Below are 18195 nucleotides of genomic sequence, written 5' to 3' on the forward strand. Positions count from 1 at the left end.
CTTGAATGGTCCCTTTAAAATTTAATATTGGACATCCTATTAGATTCCAATCTAATTATCCAAGTAATCAGTACAGCACATGTTTTTATTCCTTTACAGCTTTACCCCTTTTGCTTGTAGGTGCCCTTAAAATTCAGTGTTGGAGTCCTGTGGATTCTCTCAGTATATTTTCAAAAAGTACGGAAAGGTTAACCAGAATGTGAGCTCTTGACATATAAAAAGAATGATAGGTCATTACTTTGGGTTGTGGATCTACCCTTTAGAATGTCTGCCAGTGTAATAACGTAGAATCTCATATTGGCTGTAAACAAGAAATATTTTTTCAGTCCACGTAGTCCTACCTCCAAAACATTTAGTCAATGTCATGTTATCAGAAGTGAACTTGGAATCCAGATCGAAACAGATATTGGTTTGGAAACAAGATCACTGTCTCGACAAAACATCTATCTATCTGTTTTTTAAATTCGATCTGGAAACCTTAATCATACAAAATTATATTCATTGTGAACCCTAATACTAGAATTGGTCACATTCATTTTATGTAATCTCTTTTTTCTTCAAACCTCTTAGAAACAGAAAAAAAACTTTGGACATGATTTACAAGGGAACATTTCTGCTTATTTTATAGAAAGATCTGCCATCTTACCAGTGTATATGTTTTGTTTGTTGACATATCTACAACGTGCTTCCAATATATCTTTCAGGCGATGGTGAAAGCTCATAAGGAGATACTTCGAACAAACCGAAGTGCATTGGTGGACAATATGTCAGATATTGAAGCAATCGTCAACCACCTCTATGAAACGAGAACAATCACAGAGTCCATGAAGGAGGACATACTGGTAAGTATAGTTGTGATCAGTAAAAGTGGAAACAAGATATGCTCTGGATCCATACATAATTCTAAAAATGTTCCAAACTTTCACATATCATTTTGAAAGTTATCAGATGTGTTGAAATCAATGAGAACTTTAATCATTCAGAGGCCCAGATAAGCTGAGCATCCGGATAAGATACGCATATAAAATTTCAAATTACGCATTGAAAAATAATTGTTGTGTACCAATTACGCATTTAAAATGTTAGATACGCAAAAGGTTTAAAACAAATGCATACGGAATATATTTATAAAAATCACTTGTGTAATGACAAAGACATCGATTGCTATCAAGTTGTACTGTTAGTATAGGACAAGTGTTGTACTGTCAGTATAGGATGAGTGATTTTTTATGAACTCATTTCCATTATATTTAAGTTTGTTTTGATTAGGTATGACATAAGGCAGAACATGCCTGCTTAGTAAACTTATTCAGTCACATAATACTTGGGTGAGTAATACGCACATATTTGAAAGCAATGGGTAACGGAAAATGAAATACCCACTCAACATTCTAAATACCCACTGCAAAAAAATACAGTGGGTACAGTACCCACATGAGCTAAATCTTATCTGGAGCTCTGACATTTTATACTTGTTTAGTAGTTGCATGTTTGGTAGTTGTGACAGATTGATGCTCATGATGTCAGTCACTGGATTATCTGGTCCAGACTTGATCATTATCTAATGCCATCATATAGCTGGAAGACAGCTCAGTACGGCATTAAACATGTGAAACAAGGAAGCAAACAAAAACAACGAAAATGACAAACTCATCATTGAGGGTGTTGTCAATGCTTATGATGACACAATCGGAGACATGAAGCAGGCTGGACAAAGACGGAACTGGGAGAAACGACAGCCCCGGACATCCAAGACACCGACTCAGCCAGACACCCAGCCTACAACATCAAGCTAGGACATTGGCCTTGGCCCCGGACCTTCAAGTTCAACATCTACACTATCAGAACACAGTGACAATACATCAAAACAACATCTATCAGTATTAGCATGGAATATAATAGACAATTGTGAGATGTTTAGTTTCTGTAATTATTTTGACATATTTTGCTTTATTGAAACAATGTGTCCATATTCTTCGAATGTATCGAGTATACTAGAAAATGCATTTCCAAATCATAAATGTTTTATCTCAGATGCTAAACGTGCTGGTGATCATGGTAGATACTCGGGAGGAATAAGTGTGTGTATCTACACACTTCTTGAGACTCTATGAACAATGGACAAATGTGATTGTTTTAAACATGAATTCATGCATTAGTTACGAACATATATTTGTTTTGTTTCTCTACATACATCCGGAAAATGCAAGGGTGTACACAGGTTCTGACGACAATGGGATTTCCCTTCTTGAGAAGAAACTACTGCACATTATGTCCGACTTAGGTGATGAGATAAAGTTTATACTTCTCGGAGATTTTAATGCTAGAACTGCTGAAGATTCAGACTGTATTATGAAAGATGATATTGACTATTTGCCTCTGCATGACGACTACAACTCAGACCATTTTGATATGCAAGGAATGTCATTTGACAAGCAAACCAATAATTATGGCAGGAGTCTACTAACATTGTGCAAAGTTTTCAACCTCCATATTGTAAATGGAAGTAAGCAGGGGGATATGCATTGATTCCGAGCGTGCTGTTGGTAAACTTTCTGATATTGTTGCTGCCACTGGACAACTTAAACCCGGCTCTTTGAAGTTTCATCAACGACTCCAGGAACCACCCTTGTTTGATGAAGATTGCGAACGCTTAAAATCTGAGAAATACAGACACCTTTATAAGTTCAGGAATTTCAGATGTGACAAAAATCGGAGCTACTATATGGATGCCAAAAAATATTTCAAAGAATGTTGCAAATTTAAGAAAACACAGTACAACAGGAAAATGGCAGATGAAATTAATGCTGCAGCTGCAGCTGGAAACTGTAAAGAATTTTGGAAACAAATTAAAAACCAATTCCGTACAAACCACGTTTCTTCAATTGCAGCATGTGAATGGCAAGATCAATTTTAGGAAATTATAAAATCCTGTACTGATTAAAACCAACACTGATTTTGATGAACATGTCAAGGAATTCTTGGAAAACCACAGATGTAATGACTGTGCAGGTTGTGCAAATAGTGACGCTTACCTTAACACTGAAATAACTGAGGATGAAATTACAACGGCAATATTGGACCTCAAAAGTGGAAAGGCTCCAGGCATTGATGGGCTTACGTCAGAACTCTTCAAATTATCATCAGGTTTCCTAACTCCGTATCTAAAACTGCTATTTAACAAAATATTGTATGAAGGTATGTTCCTGAAACGATGGAATATTGGACAAGAAGGAGCCTACCAATTACAGAGGCATATCATTATTAAATGTTATGGGGAAGATTTTTATAACAATAATTGAAAAACGACCTAGTTTTTGGATTGATTTCAACAATTTACTCTCTGAAAGCCTAGCTGGATTCCATCCACAATATTCCACGATAGACCATGTTTTCACGTTACAGGCACTGTGCTCTAAGTATCTAAATAGAACAAAAGGCGATTCTACTGTGGATTTATCGACTTCACAAAAGCCTTCGACTATGTGGATAGGAATAAATTATTGTATACATTAGTTAAAAGTGGATGCCACGGAAAGTTACTTGTGCTACTGAAGAGTATGTATACGTCAGTGCAAGCATGTGTTAGAGTGGACAACCAGAGATCAGAAGCATTTGATATTTTGCGTGGGGTTAGACAAGGATGTATCCTTAGTCATTGAACGGATCCAAACAACTTATTTCAAAAGGTTCTTAAAACTTTGAAAATGTGTGTCAAACAAGGCCGTCCTTGGTGAACTAGGACGTATTCCTATGTTCGTGCTCACACAGGCCAAAGTAATAAATTCTGGTTCAAATTACTGCATATGGAGAATAATCGTTACCATATACAATCATATAAGATGCTTAAATCTTTTGACGTTATGGGCAAGAGCAACTGGGTGTCAAATGTGAGAACCATTCTTTTCCGAGCCGGCTTTTCACACGTATGGTTCAGCCAAGGAGTTGACACTGTAATTAAAGTTATTCATGTTTATCTTCCAACAACGACTTACAGATATAGGACACCAAAGCTGGCGCTACGATATCAATACATCAAAACATCTAAATCAATACTCACAGTTCAAATTCGATCTCCAACTGGAACCTTACATCACAGAACTAAAAAGTCAAGATCTCATACATGCTCTCTGCAAATTTCGGATTGCCCACAATTTTAAAGCCAACATCTTTTGTCATCAGGATGTGCCTATTGAAGAGCTCTACTGTACATTCTGCAATTCCCCACATATTGAAGACGAAAAACATATTTTCATTTCTTGTAAACAGTACCAACACTTCCATTTAAAAATATCTCATCCAACTTAGAAATGTATATAAGTGCCCACTCTCACTCCATAGTATTTTAAGCTCTAAGCATCCACGTATTATATACATTACTGCTTTATTTATACACCAAATACTCTCTTGCAGGTATAAAGCTACAATGTACTTAATGAGAATGACCACTGTCCATCTGTACCTTATATTATGTAACTGTATTATGGGCCATTAGGCCGACATTACAAAATAAACTCTGTCTGTCTGTCTGTCAAAATGTGAAAATATGGCTTCCATCAACTTCATGCATGCATGATAGGATTGGGTTTTTTTATGTTTATCAGGTCTGAGTTAACTTTTTGGGTCATTGAGTTATTTGCTTGTGTTCATCTCAATTGGGTATCCTAATTTTGTCTTTGAGTAACCAAATAAATTGTGCCCACCTCATTCAAACTCAATTGCATATTTTGCAATTTTCCATTAATTGTAGAAATATGATAAAGTTTAAATGGTATTTATATTGGATCTGTAATATGAGAAACGATAAGAAGTTGCAAGTTGCCAAGTTTCTTGTGTTGAAAAAGAACCTCTCAATTTCCTTCAGTTATTTTGTCTATGCACCGGTACGTAAGCTAAGATTTGATATTTTTGTGTGTACGCACGTTAGTTCAAATTTATTGAGTATTTACAAAAATTCAAGCATACTTGTACGACTGAGGCTGTTGTGTAACAGACACTGCCTAAGAGTATGTGCGCTTCAGTCTCAGAACAAAGGGAGGTAAGAACATTCGCCCAGCTAGTGAAACCATGCAATGATAGTCGATATTGGTTTTCAGATTTTAATTATAGGAACTAATTCTCCAGTACGCAAGCTAAGATTTGACATTTTTGTATTTACACATGTAAGATCAAATTTATTGAGTATTTACAAAAATTCAAGCGTACTTGTACGCAATAGACTAAATAGCAATTGAGTTTTCACATAAATATTTGCATAATCAACGCAGATGCGTAGCTTATCTGTACCTCTGTCGGCTGTTGATCACTGGATTGTCTGGTCCAGACTCGATTATTTACATCATATAGCTGGAATATTGCTGTGTGCTGCATTGACAAAAGCTATCAATCAATCAATATGATTCATTACCTTTATTTTTTTTATTTTTCTTTATCAGGAAGGACGATCAACAAAAACAGAGAAAAAAAGAGCTTTGCTTGATTTACTGCCACGAAGGGGGCAGTATGCGTTTGACGATTTCTTCAATGTCCTGATTGCATGTTCTGAATACATTGCTGCTGATCGCTTAAAGCCTGGACAAGGACTGGCAGCCATGGCAGCAGACAGACAGGCTGGACAAAGTGCACCCATGGCCCCACAACAAGCTACGTATGTCGCATCCCCAGTGGAGGATGACCTACCAAGATGTGAGTGTACAAGTACTGTTATTATCCATATGTGTTAAAATAAGTGATGACATATTTTCGATACATAGCACACGTGTAATAAACCCAAGGCCATTCTATTGGCCCTTTGAGACAATCACATGACGTTTGGTTGCGGAACTACTGTTTTCATTCATAACCTTTTACTATGTACAGCACTCGTGCCAGAAACATGATATTTCCCTCACTCTTCCTCAGGAAATATCATCTTTCAGTCACTCATGTTGTAAATACAATATGACAGCTATCCTCGGGAATTAATCTCTATTTAGCAACTTGAGCATGGCTGCCACAAGTCCGACAATAATCACGAATGATGTTTGATGTAATTAGTTGTTATTTCATTGTGGTTTCTGTTTAAAGTTTCACACTTTTGTTGTGTGGTATGATGATGAACAATCATTGTGGTGACTCTCCTGTCAGAGCTCGATTTAAGAGATGATAACCTACTTGCACCAGGTGCAACCTGAGATAAAAACCTAGTTACACAAGCCAAATTCCAGATGCACTGCTTTTATGGTAATATGTAATGAATGAAATATGCTATTGAATTATTTAGATGTTTATTCAGAAGTTTACCCACCCACAAATTGACCTGCACCTGGTGCAAGTTAGACTCATAGCTATGTTGCACTTTCTAAAATTGGGTTGCACCAGTGCAAGTAACAAAGCACTAAATCGAGCCCTGACTGTTGATCCACTCGGTTGTCAATTTTTAGCTGCAGAGGTTTCTGGGGACACTCGATGGTGCAAATAATAATATCAGTAATAGATCGATATGTAAAACCACTATTAACAATCGTCGGTAGTCAGGTAGTGACTTCAACATACAGTATAGGCAAACCACAGTCTTATAATGATCATTCATTACTGGAACGTAGGTTAATGCTTATAATTATAATTATCTGTTATGATAATGATGTTATTGCAATGAACATTTCACACGCTAAAGATTTGGACCACATATATGTAATTTTATTTCTGTACGCACTGGTACAAAACCTACCGCGAACACTGTCCAAGCATTCTGCTTTAGAGAGCGAGTATAGTTTTACAGTACTTTTATCAATATTCCAGCAATATCACAGCAGGGGACTCCAGAAATGAGCTCCACACATTGTACCCATGTGGTGAATTGAACCTGGGTCTTTCAACCTCCCTTTGGTAACCATCTTTACTTTTACTTTTGCTTTGAATAGTTTTGATAAACTGAGATTGATGTTTTATCTTACTGCTTATACATGTATGTTTCAGACTGGCCTGATCAAAACTACAATCCATTATTTGTTGATGTTTTGCCGGTTCCAAACGAAGATACAAATATGTGGAATAAATTTGTGAAGTCTGGTACAGCTGGTTCGGTAAGATCATATATCCCAAATACTATATCTATCTTTTGGCCATAGAAATCAGCCACGGGTACAGAGACAATCATTTTTTATTTATTTCTTACCAACCTTGCAAATACTATTGCAAAAGAAAACCGTTGCTAAACTTTGGACTTATAATGTAGCAATTTCAGTCACTGTGCATTATTAAAGTACTGTCGGAAATGCTAGAAAAATGCTTTTTGAGTTATATTTAAAATTCAGAGGTATTACAGTTACTTAAATAGCAAATATCACTTTAAGAAACATCTACCTAATGTAGACCGAGGGAATAAATTTTGAGACATGCCCTAAAATGCGTTTTTACTGATGAAAATACCAAAAATAAGGGGTAGGGGGACGTTATTTGATACAAACATTAACTGCCTGTGTTACGTCATCGGCATGCACGGTATTGACAGGTGAAATTGACACCTGAGCACATGCTCGGGCGAGGGGTCATCTCAATAGATGTTTCCTTCAAATTGTTGAATATGTGTACGTATAGTATACGTATTGGTTATGTGAGGGATCATTTGTGTATGTGGGTTTGTTTTGAAATAAACATACGAATTACTGTACCTTGGAAAGAATCCTATCACTTGTGTTATCTTATCGATTGATTGTAGAAATGTGCAACGTTTTAATAAATGTTTTGCATGTCAACAGTATATTTCATTGCAAAAATATGGATGTAATTCAGTCAGTTTAATCTAGTTGTGAACATTGGCCAAAGATTTAACAAAGTCACTGGTGTAGCTTCTTTAGAATATATATATTTTTCTTCTCCTAAAGTTTGTAGACCCGCCCGTCTAAGTACTCCCATGTCAAAGTTGTCAAGGATGGTTTTACGTCCCGGTTTTGCTTTTGAGACGGTCCCTGTCTTGTCTGATTTGTTTACAATATTGTAAACTTGTTGGTAAGACATACCAACAGCTCTACAAGTTCTGTTTTAAACCATTTCTATACTAATGAAAGGTTTACCTCTGTATTTTTCAAGCACAAAAAACTTATAAACCTTTGCAACAATCGTCTGCAAATAGTTGGCCATAGTGAAGGCTGTGATAAAGATGTGCATGCATGACGGGAAACTTATTTATCAAGACTTAACATTTATATTAATATTTCTTCAATAAAGAAACAATAATTAAGTAAAGTAACACAAACATTCAACATTTATTTGTTTAAGAAAAACGTTAATTTATATTTTTACACCACCTGTATTATTAGCATAAATGTAAAGACTATTTCAGATTTCTGTTGTTGAACTCTGAAAAAATCTTAAGTTGTTGTTTTGGTACCAAATTCTCTCCTGTAAACTGCCCTTTAAATCCATGGGAATGTTAAATCAATTGAAATAAAAATTAGGTACACTATAGGTGAGTTGATATATTGACAACATAATACATTTATCACCTTTGTAAAGATATTAAGGCTAAAAAGCATTTTTCTAGCATTTCCGACAGTACTTTAGATGAGCTCCCTTCATTGAAGTATTGTCTCCTTTGCCACAAAAGAGGTTTCCTCTTCCCCTGAATGTAGTACCGGTACTGTTCCATTTGTAGATAGACTGACCCTTGAATTCTGGTGCCGACCCTATTTTTTTTAAGTGGCATGAATAAAATAAGCTTTCAAATGCCATTGTTTTTTCCTGGCAGTGATAGACATCGGTGATAAGTTACAGCCCTGTTTTGGATGCAAAGCTAGGAAATAACTATTATCAAGGATAAACATTTTTGGCTTTCATGAAAGTGTAAAATGAAGCCAATGATTGCTGCGATGCCAATGTTTTAACCCTAAAAAACACTGAGACATTGACATGAATACTGTCATGGAGATGTCTTAACCCAAGACAACACTGAGACATTGACATGAATACTGTCATGTTGAGATCTTAACCCTAGAAAACACTGAGACATTGACATGAATACTGTCATGGAGATGTCTTAACCCAAGACAACACTGAGACATTGACATGAATACTGTGATGGTGATGCCTTAACCCAAGACAACACTGAGACATTGACATGAATACTGTCATGGTGATACCTTAACCCAAGACAACACTGAGACATTGACATGAATACTGTCATGGTGATGCCTTAACCAAAGACAACACTGAGACATTGACATTAATACTGTCATGGTGATGTCTTAACCCAAGACAACACTGAGACATTGACATGAATACTGTCATGGTGATGCCTTAACCCAAGACAACACTGACACATTGACATGAATACTGTCATGCCGATGTCTTAACCTTAGACAACACTGAGACTTTGACATGAATACTGTCATGTTGAGATCTTAACCGTAGACAACACTGAGACATTGACATGAATACTGTCATGGTGATGGTTTAACCCTAGACAACACTGAGACATTGACATGAATACTGTCATGGTGATGCCTTTACTTTTGAAGGCATTGACATGAATATACTGTCATGGTGATGTTTGAACCTGTGAATATGTGATGTTTTGGTTTCCACTATTACATCGTTCTACCTGTGACTGTTTCAGTATTACTGTATGCAAAAGAACCCAAGGGGACGTCTTTTGATAATCAACAATGTGAACTTCAGCAGTGCAAGGAATAAGAAACAGCTGCCACTTGACGATAGACAGGGGTCGGATGTAGATGCAACATCTGTCGATATGCTGTTTGAGAAGTTGAGTTTTAAAACAGTCACCAAGACAAATCTCACAAAGGAGGTAAAAGGCGTTTTTATTCTTGACACCCTTACAGTATGAGGCAGTGCGTAGTTACCAGAAAATAATACCTTTTCAGTTGTTTTCAGGGGATTATGTCAGTATTGGATAAACTGAGGCAGGTCAATCATGACAACTATGACTGTTTTGTGTTATTTCTCACAAAAATACCCCAATACTGATTCTGATAAAATGCATATGGTAACATATGACCAGGTGAGCTAAATGACCTTTAAACTAACCTTTTGACTCTTAATGCCTTTTCAGAAAATCATAGAAGTGCTGGTTGAAGAGAGACAGCTCGATCATGACGGCTATGACTGTTTCGCGTGTGTCATCTTGTCCCATGGGACTGGAGGAGGCGTGTATGGGGTTGACGGCGAGGTTGCCAACATACAGGAAATCACTGATATGTTTAATGGTCAGAACTGTCAAACACTTGTCGGGAAGCCGAAACTTTTCTTCATACAGGCGTGTCAGGGCAGTAAGTACAAATGACTTAATGTGATTTTATTGAGGTCACTTGTAGAGATGTGATGATACAGAAATGTCACGATACAATATGTATGGTGATATCTTGGAACGATACGATTCGATGCCTTTCACGATATGCTATCTTTAAAACAGTGTATTTTGATAACAAGTAACAGTGTAAATTTTGACATAACCGCCAATTTCTAGTGAAAATTCACAGTTTTTAGGTCAACGATACATATCACGATACGAAAAAAAGTATCGATATATTTATTGTCAGAAAATGTATCACAATTATCAAATACTATGATATATCGTCACAGCTCTAGTCACTTGACATTGTTGAAATAAGTATGTGGTGTTTGTGTGTGTTACCCATACCATTGATCCCTGTAATATTCAAATTTAAAAGGGTTTGTTGCTCTCTTTGCTTCTGGGGCGGTGGGGTAGCATAGAGGTTAAAGCGTTGGCTCGTCACGCCGAAGACCCGGGTTCGAATCCCCACATGGGCACATTGTGTGAAGCCCATTTCTGGTGTCCCCCGCCGTGATATTGCTGGAATATTGCTAAAAGCAGCGTAAAACCATACTCACTCACTCACTCTTTGCTTCTTTTGAAAACATATAACAGAATACATGTGTTTATTCCTCATCATGTAACTCTTGAAGATCTGGGTAAAATTGATCTTTAGCAACCCATGCTTGTCATAAGAGGCGACTAATGGGATCGGGTGGTCAGGCTTGCTGACTTAGTTGACACATGTCATCGTATCCCAATTGTATAGGACCCGTGAAGATCCGGGGTAGAATAGGTCTTCAGCAACCCATGTGCTTGCCATAAAAAGGCGACTATCTTGTCGTAAAAGGCGACTAACGGGATCGGGTGGTCAGTTTCGCTGACTTGGTTGACACATGTCATTGGTTCCCAATTGCGCAGATCGATGCTCATGCTGTTGATCACTGGATTGTCTGGTCCAGACTCGATTATTTACAGACCGCCGCCATATAGCTGGAATATTGCTGAGTGCGGCGTAAAACTAAACTCACTCACTCACTCACTAATTGTATAGATCCATGTGCATGTTGTTGATCACTGGATTGTCTGGTCCAAACTTGATTATTTACAGACTGCCGCCATAAAGCTGGAATATTGCTGAGTCCGGCATCAAACAACAGACAAACATATCCTTGTTTTATTTTACTACTTCTGCTGTTTTGTACTGCAGCAAAGAAAGATAGAGGCAGTGCTGGAGACCCAGAGCCGTCTGTGTCTGAAATCAGTCTCAAGCTTCAGAAACTGGGGTTAAAGGATGAAACAAAGGCAGGGTCAAAATCACAGGTGCAGTGTGAAACACAGACAGATTCAGTTGCTGAAGAAAACCTTGGAACCAGAGCAGACACGTTTGTAGCTTTTGCCACAACACCAGGTAATAAAACTGTTCAGTCCATGTGCTTAGTGGGTTAACGTGTTTATCTTCCAATAGGTGCTTTAAGTATTGTCAGTGATAACACCAGTTATTGCAGCAGTCTAGTCCATGTCTGTAATGGGTTAACGTGTATATCTTCTAATAGGTGCTTTAAGTATTGTCAGTGCTTTAAGTATTGTCAGTGATAACACCAGTTATTGCAGCAGTCTAGTCCATGTCTGTAATGGGTTAACGTGTTTATAGTAATAGGTGCTTGTAGTATTGTCAGTGATAACACCAGTTATTGCAGCAGTCTAGTCCATGTCTGTAATGGGCTAACGTGTTTATAGTAATAGGTGCTTGTAGTATTGTCAGTGATAACACCAGTTATTTTCAACAGTCTAGTCCATGTCTGTAATAGGTTAACGTGTTTATAGTAATAGGTGCTTGTAGTATTGTCAGTGATAACACCAGTTATTGCAGCAGTCTAGAGTCCATGTCTGTAATGGGTTAACGTGTTTATAGTAATAGGTGCTTGTAGTATTGTCAGTGATAACACCAGTTATTGCAGCAGTCTAGTCCATGTCTGTAATGGGTTAACGTGTTTATAGTAATAGGTGCTTGTAGTATTGTCAGTGATAACACCAGTTATTGCAGCAGTCTAGTCCATGTCTGTAATGGGCTAACGTGTTTATAGTAATAGGTGCTTGTAGTATTGTCAGTGATAACACCAGTTATTGCAGCAGTCTAGTCCATGTCTGTAATGGGTTAACGTGTTTATCTTCTAATAGGTGCTTGTAGTATTGTCAGTGATAACACCAGTTATTGCAGCAGTCTAGAGTCCATGTCTGTAATGGGTTAACGTGTTTATAGTAATAGGTGCTTGTAGTATTGTCAGTGATAACACCAGTTATTGCAGCAGTCTAGTCCATGTCTGTAATGGGTTAACGTGTTTATAGTAATAGGTGCTTGTAGTATTGTCAGTGATAACACCAGTTATTGCAGCAGTCTAGTCCATGTCTGTAATGGGCTAACGTGTTTATAGTAATAGGTGCTTGTAGTATTGTCAGTGATAACAACACCAGTTATTGCAGCAGTCTAGTCCATGTCTGTAATGGGTTAACGTGTTTATCTTCTAATAGGTGCTTGTAGTATTGTCAGTGATAACACCAGTTATTGCAGCAGTCTAGAGTCCATGTCTGTAATGGGTTAACGTGTTTATCTTCTAATAGGTGCTTGTAGTATTGTCAGTGATAACACCAGTTATTGCAGCAGTCTAGTCCATGTCTGTAATGGGTTAACGTGTTTATCTTCTAATAGGTGCTTGTAGTATTGTCAGTGATAACACCAGTTATTGCAGCAGTCTAGAGTCCATGTCTGTAATGGGTTAACGTGTTTATCTTCTAATAGGTGCTTGTAGTATTGTCAGTGATAACACCAGTTATTGCAGCAGTCTAGTCCATGTCTCTAATGGGTTAACGTGTTTATCTTCTAATAGGTGCTTGTAGTATTGTCAGTGATAACACCGGGTATCGCAACAGTCTAGTTTTGATGGTCAAAAGAGTGAGTAAAGAAATAGGTGTGGTTGGGATCTATTGGCTATGGTTCATCTGACAAATATGTTGAACTTGAAACCAGCTCAAGAATCTGAAAAAAACATTTGGTACAACCAAAGCCTGCTAGCACAAATGGTTGTGGGTACAACAGAACAATGAAAAGTCAGCAAGTCAGTCAATAGGGCTGGTGTAGTGGGTATTGTGTACAGGTTCACGGAAAGATCTCAGTTGGCATTCATCTAACAAGAGCTTGAATTTTTGGTACCTTGAATCCAGAATTTGCTTGAATAACACATTTTGTGTAAGGCAAGTGTAATTTTAAATGAGTCAAAGTTCCCAAACATTGACAAGATCAGACTGCATAGAGTAGAGTTTTATTAATAAAACACATGATATTGTGCATAATAATAAACTAGTTGGCTTCACAGGTTTTTCACTCAGGAGCCAAACTGCTCCCAGAGAAAAAGTCAACAAACAGGGCCTTTCACTGTACATGCATTCTCTTCCCACAGCGGTTACCCCTGTCATATCTTCCTACGTAACCTCTGTTCTAATACGGCCCTTTCATGGTGTGAGCGTTCAAGACTCGTGATTGGAGACAATCAGATTTAGATGTGCAATCAGCGACGTTTCAAAAGTGATCATTCGCAAGGCCTCGGTAATTTCCGTATGCTTCGAGAAAACTAAACCTCTTCCCCTGCGCGATGCGCAAACATTTCTTCTAGACAGAACTCAGTCATGTTATGGCGGATCAGTGGCGTCTCCATCGCCCTCGTTGACAACGGACAAGCTAGCCTTGCTAGTCTTGTGTGTAACATCAACACAAGTCCCCAGCAGATGGGGGATATTTGTGGCCCCACATTTGCTTGTGTTAGTCAAGTTGAATCTAAGTCGATGTAACATGTGTTCTGATTGGATAGAAAGAAGGGAGATAATTCGTGTTGCGATCTTTTGCCACTAGGGGATTTTACGAGAACCGGGAAATATGCCCGTATTAGAACAGAGGTTCGTAGTAAGATATGACAAGTAACCTCTGTGGGAAGAGAATGCTGTACATGGTGTGTTATGGGCTTTGTAAGTTAGGATTTTTTGTTTGATTTAACAATTCAAGCTATAGAAGTCCTATGTGTATGAGCTGGTTTCTGGGTTTTCAGGGAATGGCATTGAAGAAACTTCCACAAGTCCAACTTCCACACTATAGCTGGAAGTCGAGCTCATGTTTGCTTCATATTTGTTTCTTCCAGATTATCTGTCTTACCGAAACACAATGAGAGGCACATGGTTTGTACAGGCGATAACCTACATCTTTCAGAAGTATGCCCGCTCAGAAGATCTTGTGTCAATGATGACAAAGGTTAGAGTTGATATCTTGTCTGTAGTCTGGCCATAGTTAGTTTAGTTAGAGAAACTGGCGACAGCTTGATATCGTCATGTGAGAAAGAAATCAGTATCTGTTTTATCTAGAATGTTACAAGGCTGTCACATCATACTCAGAACTATTTCATGTAAACATGGCAAGATAGTTCTGTGTTTCGATTGTGAAAAGGGGAACATAGAATGTGTAAAAATGGTAAAGGCAAGAATTTATGGATGCAACTTGAACGTGGTAAATGGTTAAGGAGTAAGGATGTACTCCAAAATGTTGTCCCTCAAGACAAAGAAGATGACATTCATAAATTCGTGCCTTTATGTGTGTATCACATCTAAATGCCATTCAGAGACTGTAAAATGGTCTTCCAAAGTAAACTAGACACAGACACATTATCCTATGGTTATACCTGTGAAGATCCGGTGTAACAGGCCAGAGTATACCCCTGTCCCAGACTATACCCGGGGTTAAACTGGGCTAGCCCAGACTATAACATAACTTCTGCATCTGTTGCCCACACTCCATCTCGTGAAATTCCCGAATCTGTGATGTACTCATTGACATTTTGGTTCAGGAAATGTTTTAGTTCATCATTAATGTCATTGTTCATATGCTGAACCACTCGATCTCGGATAGTGCTGTGACTGTCTTCGGATCCTGTCAGGCTGTAACTGATGCAGCGGAAGTAGCAGTTGCCGTCGCCTTTGGTTCTGTATGTCCGTCGGGGTGCTGTCAAGTCTGTTGATCTTCCGTAGTAAATGTCCTTTGAAGAGTTCAGGCCTAATGCAGCAGCCAAATTCCTTCGAGCATTTTGGGGGATAGGGTTGAACAAACGGGTTGACTTGATTTGTTTGGTAGTAAGGTCTGTATGGCCGCCTGACTCCAGTTCATCTCTGAGTCTTTTTCGTTGCTTCGAATCACTGGGGCTTTCGGCGTTGTCGTTAGTGGGTGGGTCATCGGAGTAGATTTTGAGGTTACTGGCGTGGTATGTGTTGTTCAGGATCTTGTTGGTTTTCTGTAGCTTCACACAACCTTTGGTCAATGTCTGGACGACGGAGTATGGTCCAGTCCAGCGTGGCTCCAATCCTCTGGACTCGTTGGTTATTCTTGATGTACACTGTTGATCCAACAGCTATCTCTTGTTGCTGGTGTGTCGTCGATCGTAGTTTTCTTTCTGGCGATCCTGTGCATTGGAGATATTGTTGGAAACAGTGGAACAGATGCCTTTGTGTAGATCAATGATGGTTTGCAACACTTCTGGGCATGCCGTATTAGGTGAAGATGCCATCATTCCCCGCGGTCGGTTTCAGGTCTATCGGTAGCTTGGCTGGGCGGGCGTACATCACCTCAAATGGTGTGCATTTCGTCGAAGCATGGACTGATGTGTGGTATGCGAACAAGACGCCAGGAATGTATTGGTCCCAATCATCAACTTGGTCATTGACAAGTTTACTCAGAGCCGCCTTTAAAGTCCTGTTGTCACGTTCCCGCTGGCCGTTTGACTGAGGATGGTACGCCGAGGTTATGCGATGATCCGTCTGGAAATGGTCCATGAGTGAGTCAATCACTTTGTTAACGAATTCACGTCCTTGATCACTGATCAATGTGTCCATGCAGCCCAGTCGACAGATGACATGGAAAAGAAACAGAGCAACGGACTTTGCACTTTTATCCGGGTAGTGTAGTGGTGGTGCTTCTGTGTTGACTTTCGGGTTGATGACAAAGCACACGTCTTGACATATTCTTGCACGTCGTTCTTCATACCTTTCCAATAATAACGCGAGGATATTTTGCCGAAGGTTTTATCTCTGCCAAAGTGTCCACCTGTAGCTGGGTTGTCATGGCATGCTTTCAGGATGCTGGGTAGGCGGCTTTTCATGAGCACTTCTCTTTCACCACGAAAGACAATTCCGTTTGCTAACCGAAATGGTTTTGCAGTTTGCCGAAAATGTGACTTCGCATTCAAACGGGTGTCAGGATCCAGGTCATAGATGTGCTTAGGATACTTCTTATCAGAGCTGGTGTAGTAGTTCAAGATCGGGGTATAGAGGTTGTCATCCATGTTGAATGCGATATAGGAAATCAAATGAAATGCACTTTTAAATACCTGTACATGACACCGAGATCAGTCTCCAGAGTCACTCATTCATATTGATAAACAAATACCAGCCCCTACTCACACCAGTCCCTTCTCAGCCCCTACTCTCACACCAGTCCCTTCTCACACCGGTTATCTCTCATTAGTTAGACAGTGGAGTAGGGTATTAATTAAGACAACACCCACCTCCAAAATGGTACAGCCCTAATTAGGTTGATGAGTAGAGTGTGCCCGTAGTTAATCTGTTCATGTTGTTGTTGAGTTTCTATTACAATGTAATGTGTTTGTAGCATGTGGTTTAATCTTTCTCATTTCACATTTGATTGGTTTAACACTTGTCAAAATGTTTTGTTTAATTTTTTTAACTTACACGTATTCTCTCTAAAAGTCAAACTAATTTGTGTCACAACAAGAAGGTAGGTATAAAATAATTCCACAAACACCTTGATGATCTCCATAGACCATCAAATCTCCCAAAACAATAATAGAATAATTCCACTTTTTACCATCTTAAAATTGTTTTCTAAGATGCCTAGCAGTTAGAACAATCGAGAAAAAATACATTATCAGACAATAAAGGTATAGTTTTTTGATGACGTAACAATTGAATGACGTTATCCCGTCACTGCGCCATTCTAGTGTGCCCCTCGTAATCGAACCATTTTACATTACGTCACAATGTAAGCGACGTCACAATGCATGTCAGTTGTCATCGCCTCGTACGGCCTCCTACAGTAAACTACATCGTTGCATCCCGTTTCTTGGTTTGCTGTTGCTTCACGCAGCTAACATCACTGGTGGAAACATTACGTTTATGTTTTACGACGGTTAAAATGTGTCATTTCGACTCACAAGTTTTCAGCGACACGGTAACGTTCGTAATGTTTACATTCCCACAATGCAATTGTGGAATGTCGCTTGACTACTCAACTTCCTCTGGATTTACTGATCTAAACTTACGCTGGTAGTAGAAATGCAACGTTCATATTTCCCCATATGGTTTACGTTAATGACAGATGTAATTAAAATAATTCAGAGAGATATTTAATCCGAACATAAACCGTCATCAAACTGTTATCATTTGTTTTTTTCTGGTAACGTTCGTCTTAACGTAGGGGGCAGACACATCAATAGAACAGCGCGCCAGTTAGCGTCCTCGTGCTTTAACTATAATAGTTCAGGGCAAAAGTGTGTTTTATTACACTATACATGGTGGTAGAGCGAAGTGTATTTCTTAAATAAATATGTATATATGTTTTTTTAACTTTTCAAATCAGTTTTCTCTCAAATTTTCTATTTTTGGTTCCACCTCATTTCTTAATAAGTGTAATTCCCCGTCGACGAAATACCTTAGTTAAAGCAGATAAAGCAGATAACTAACTACTAACCTTGATGATATATCAGCATGGCTGGGTTACGTAAAGTCGAAAATATCACATCGCAGAGAGGCACTAAACAAATGATTCATAAATTTTGTCTTATGCAGTAATGTAAATAAAATGCACCTAC

At 38.5% G+C, this 18195-nt stretch overlaps 1 protein-coding gene and 1 long non-coding RNA gene across 3 annotated transcripts in view; both read left to right on the plus strand.

The window, feature by feature from the left end:
• LOC124283703 (caspase-3-like) overlaps positions 1–18195 on the plus strand; it is a 32341-nt gene that overhangs the window by 10269 nt on the left and 3877 nt on the right. For both annotated transcript variants that reach the window (XM_046719717.1, XM_046719726.1), the window contains exons 2-8: positions 705–842; positions 5436–5685; positions 6958–7064; positions 9596–9787; positions 10052–10268; positions 11484–11684; positions 14464–14573. In XM_046719717.1, the coding sequence (XP_046575673.1) occupies positions 705–842; positions 5436–5685; positions 6958–7064; positions 9596–9787; positions 10052–10268; positions 11484–11684; positions 14464–14573 (1215 nt within the window). The remainder of the gene's footprint in view (positions 1–704; positions 843–5435; positions 5686–6957; positions 7065–9595; positions 9788–10051; positions 10269–11483; positions 11685–14463; positions 14574–18195) is intronic.
• LOC124283723 lies at positions 12177–13377 on the plus strand. Its single transcript, XR_006900390.1, has 2 exons — positions 12177–12454; positions 12715–13377. It is a non-coding gene; the product is annotated as an uncharacterized LOC124283723 (long non-coding RNA).

The sequence above is a fragment of the Haliotis rubra genome, unplaced genomic scaffold, assembly GCF_003918875.1.
Source record: "Haliotis rubra isolate DU_JTF1 unplaced genomic scaffold, ASM391887v1 Scf1095, whole genome shotgun sequence".
NCBI lineage: Eukaryota > Metazoa > Mollusca > Gastropoda > Lepetellida > Haliotidae > Haliotis > Haliotis rubra.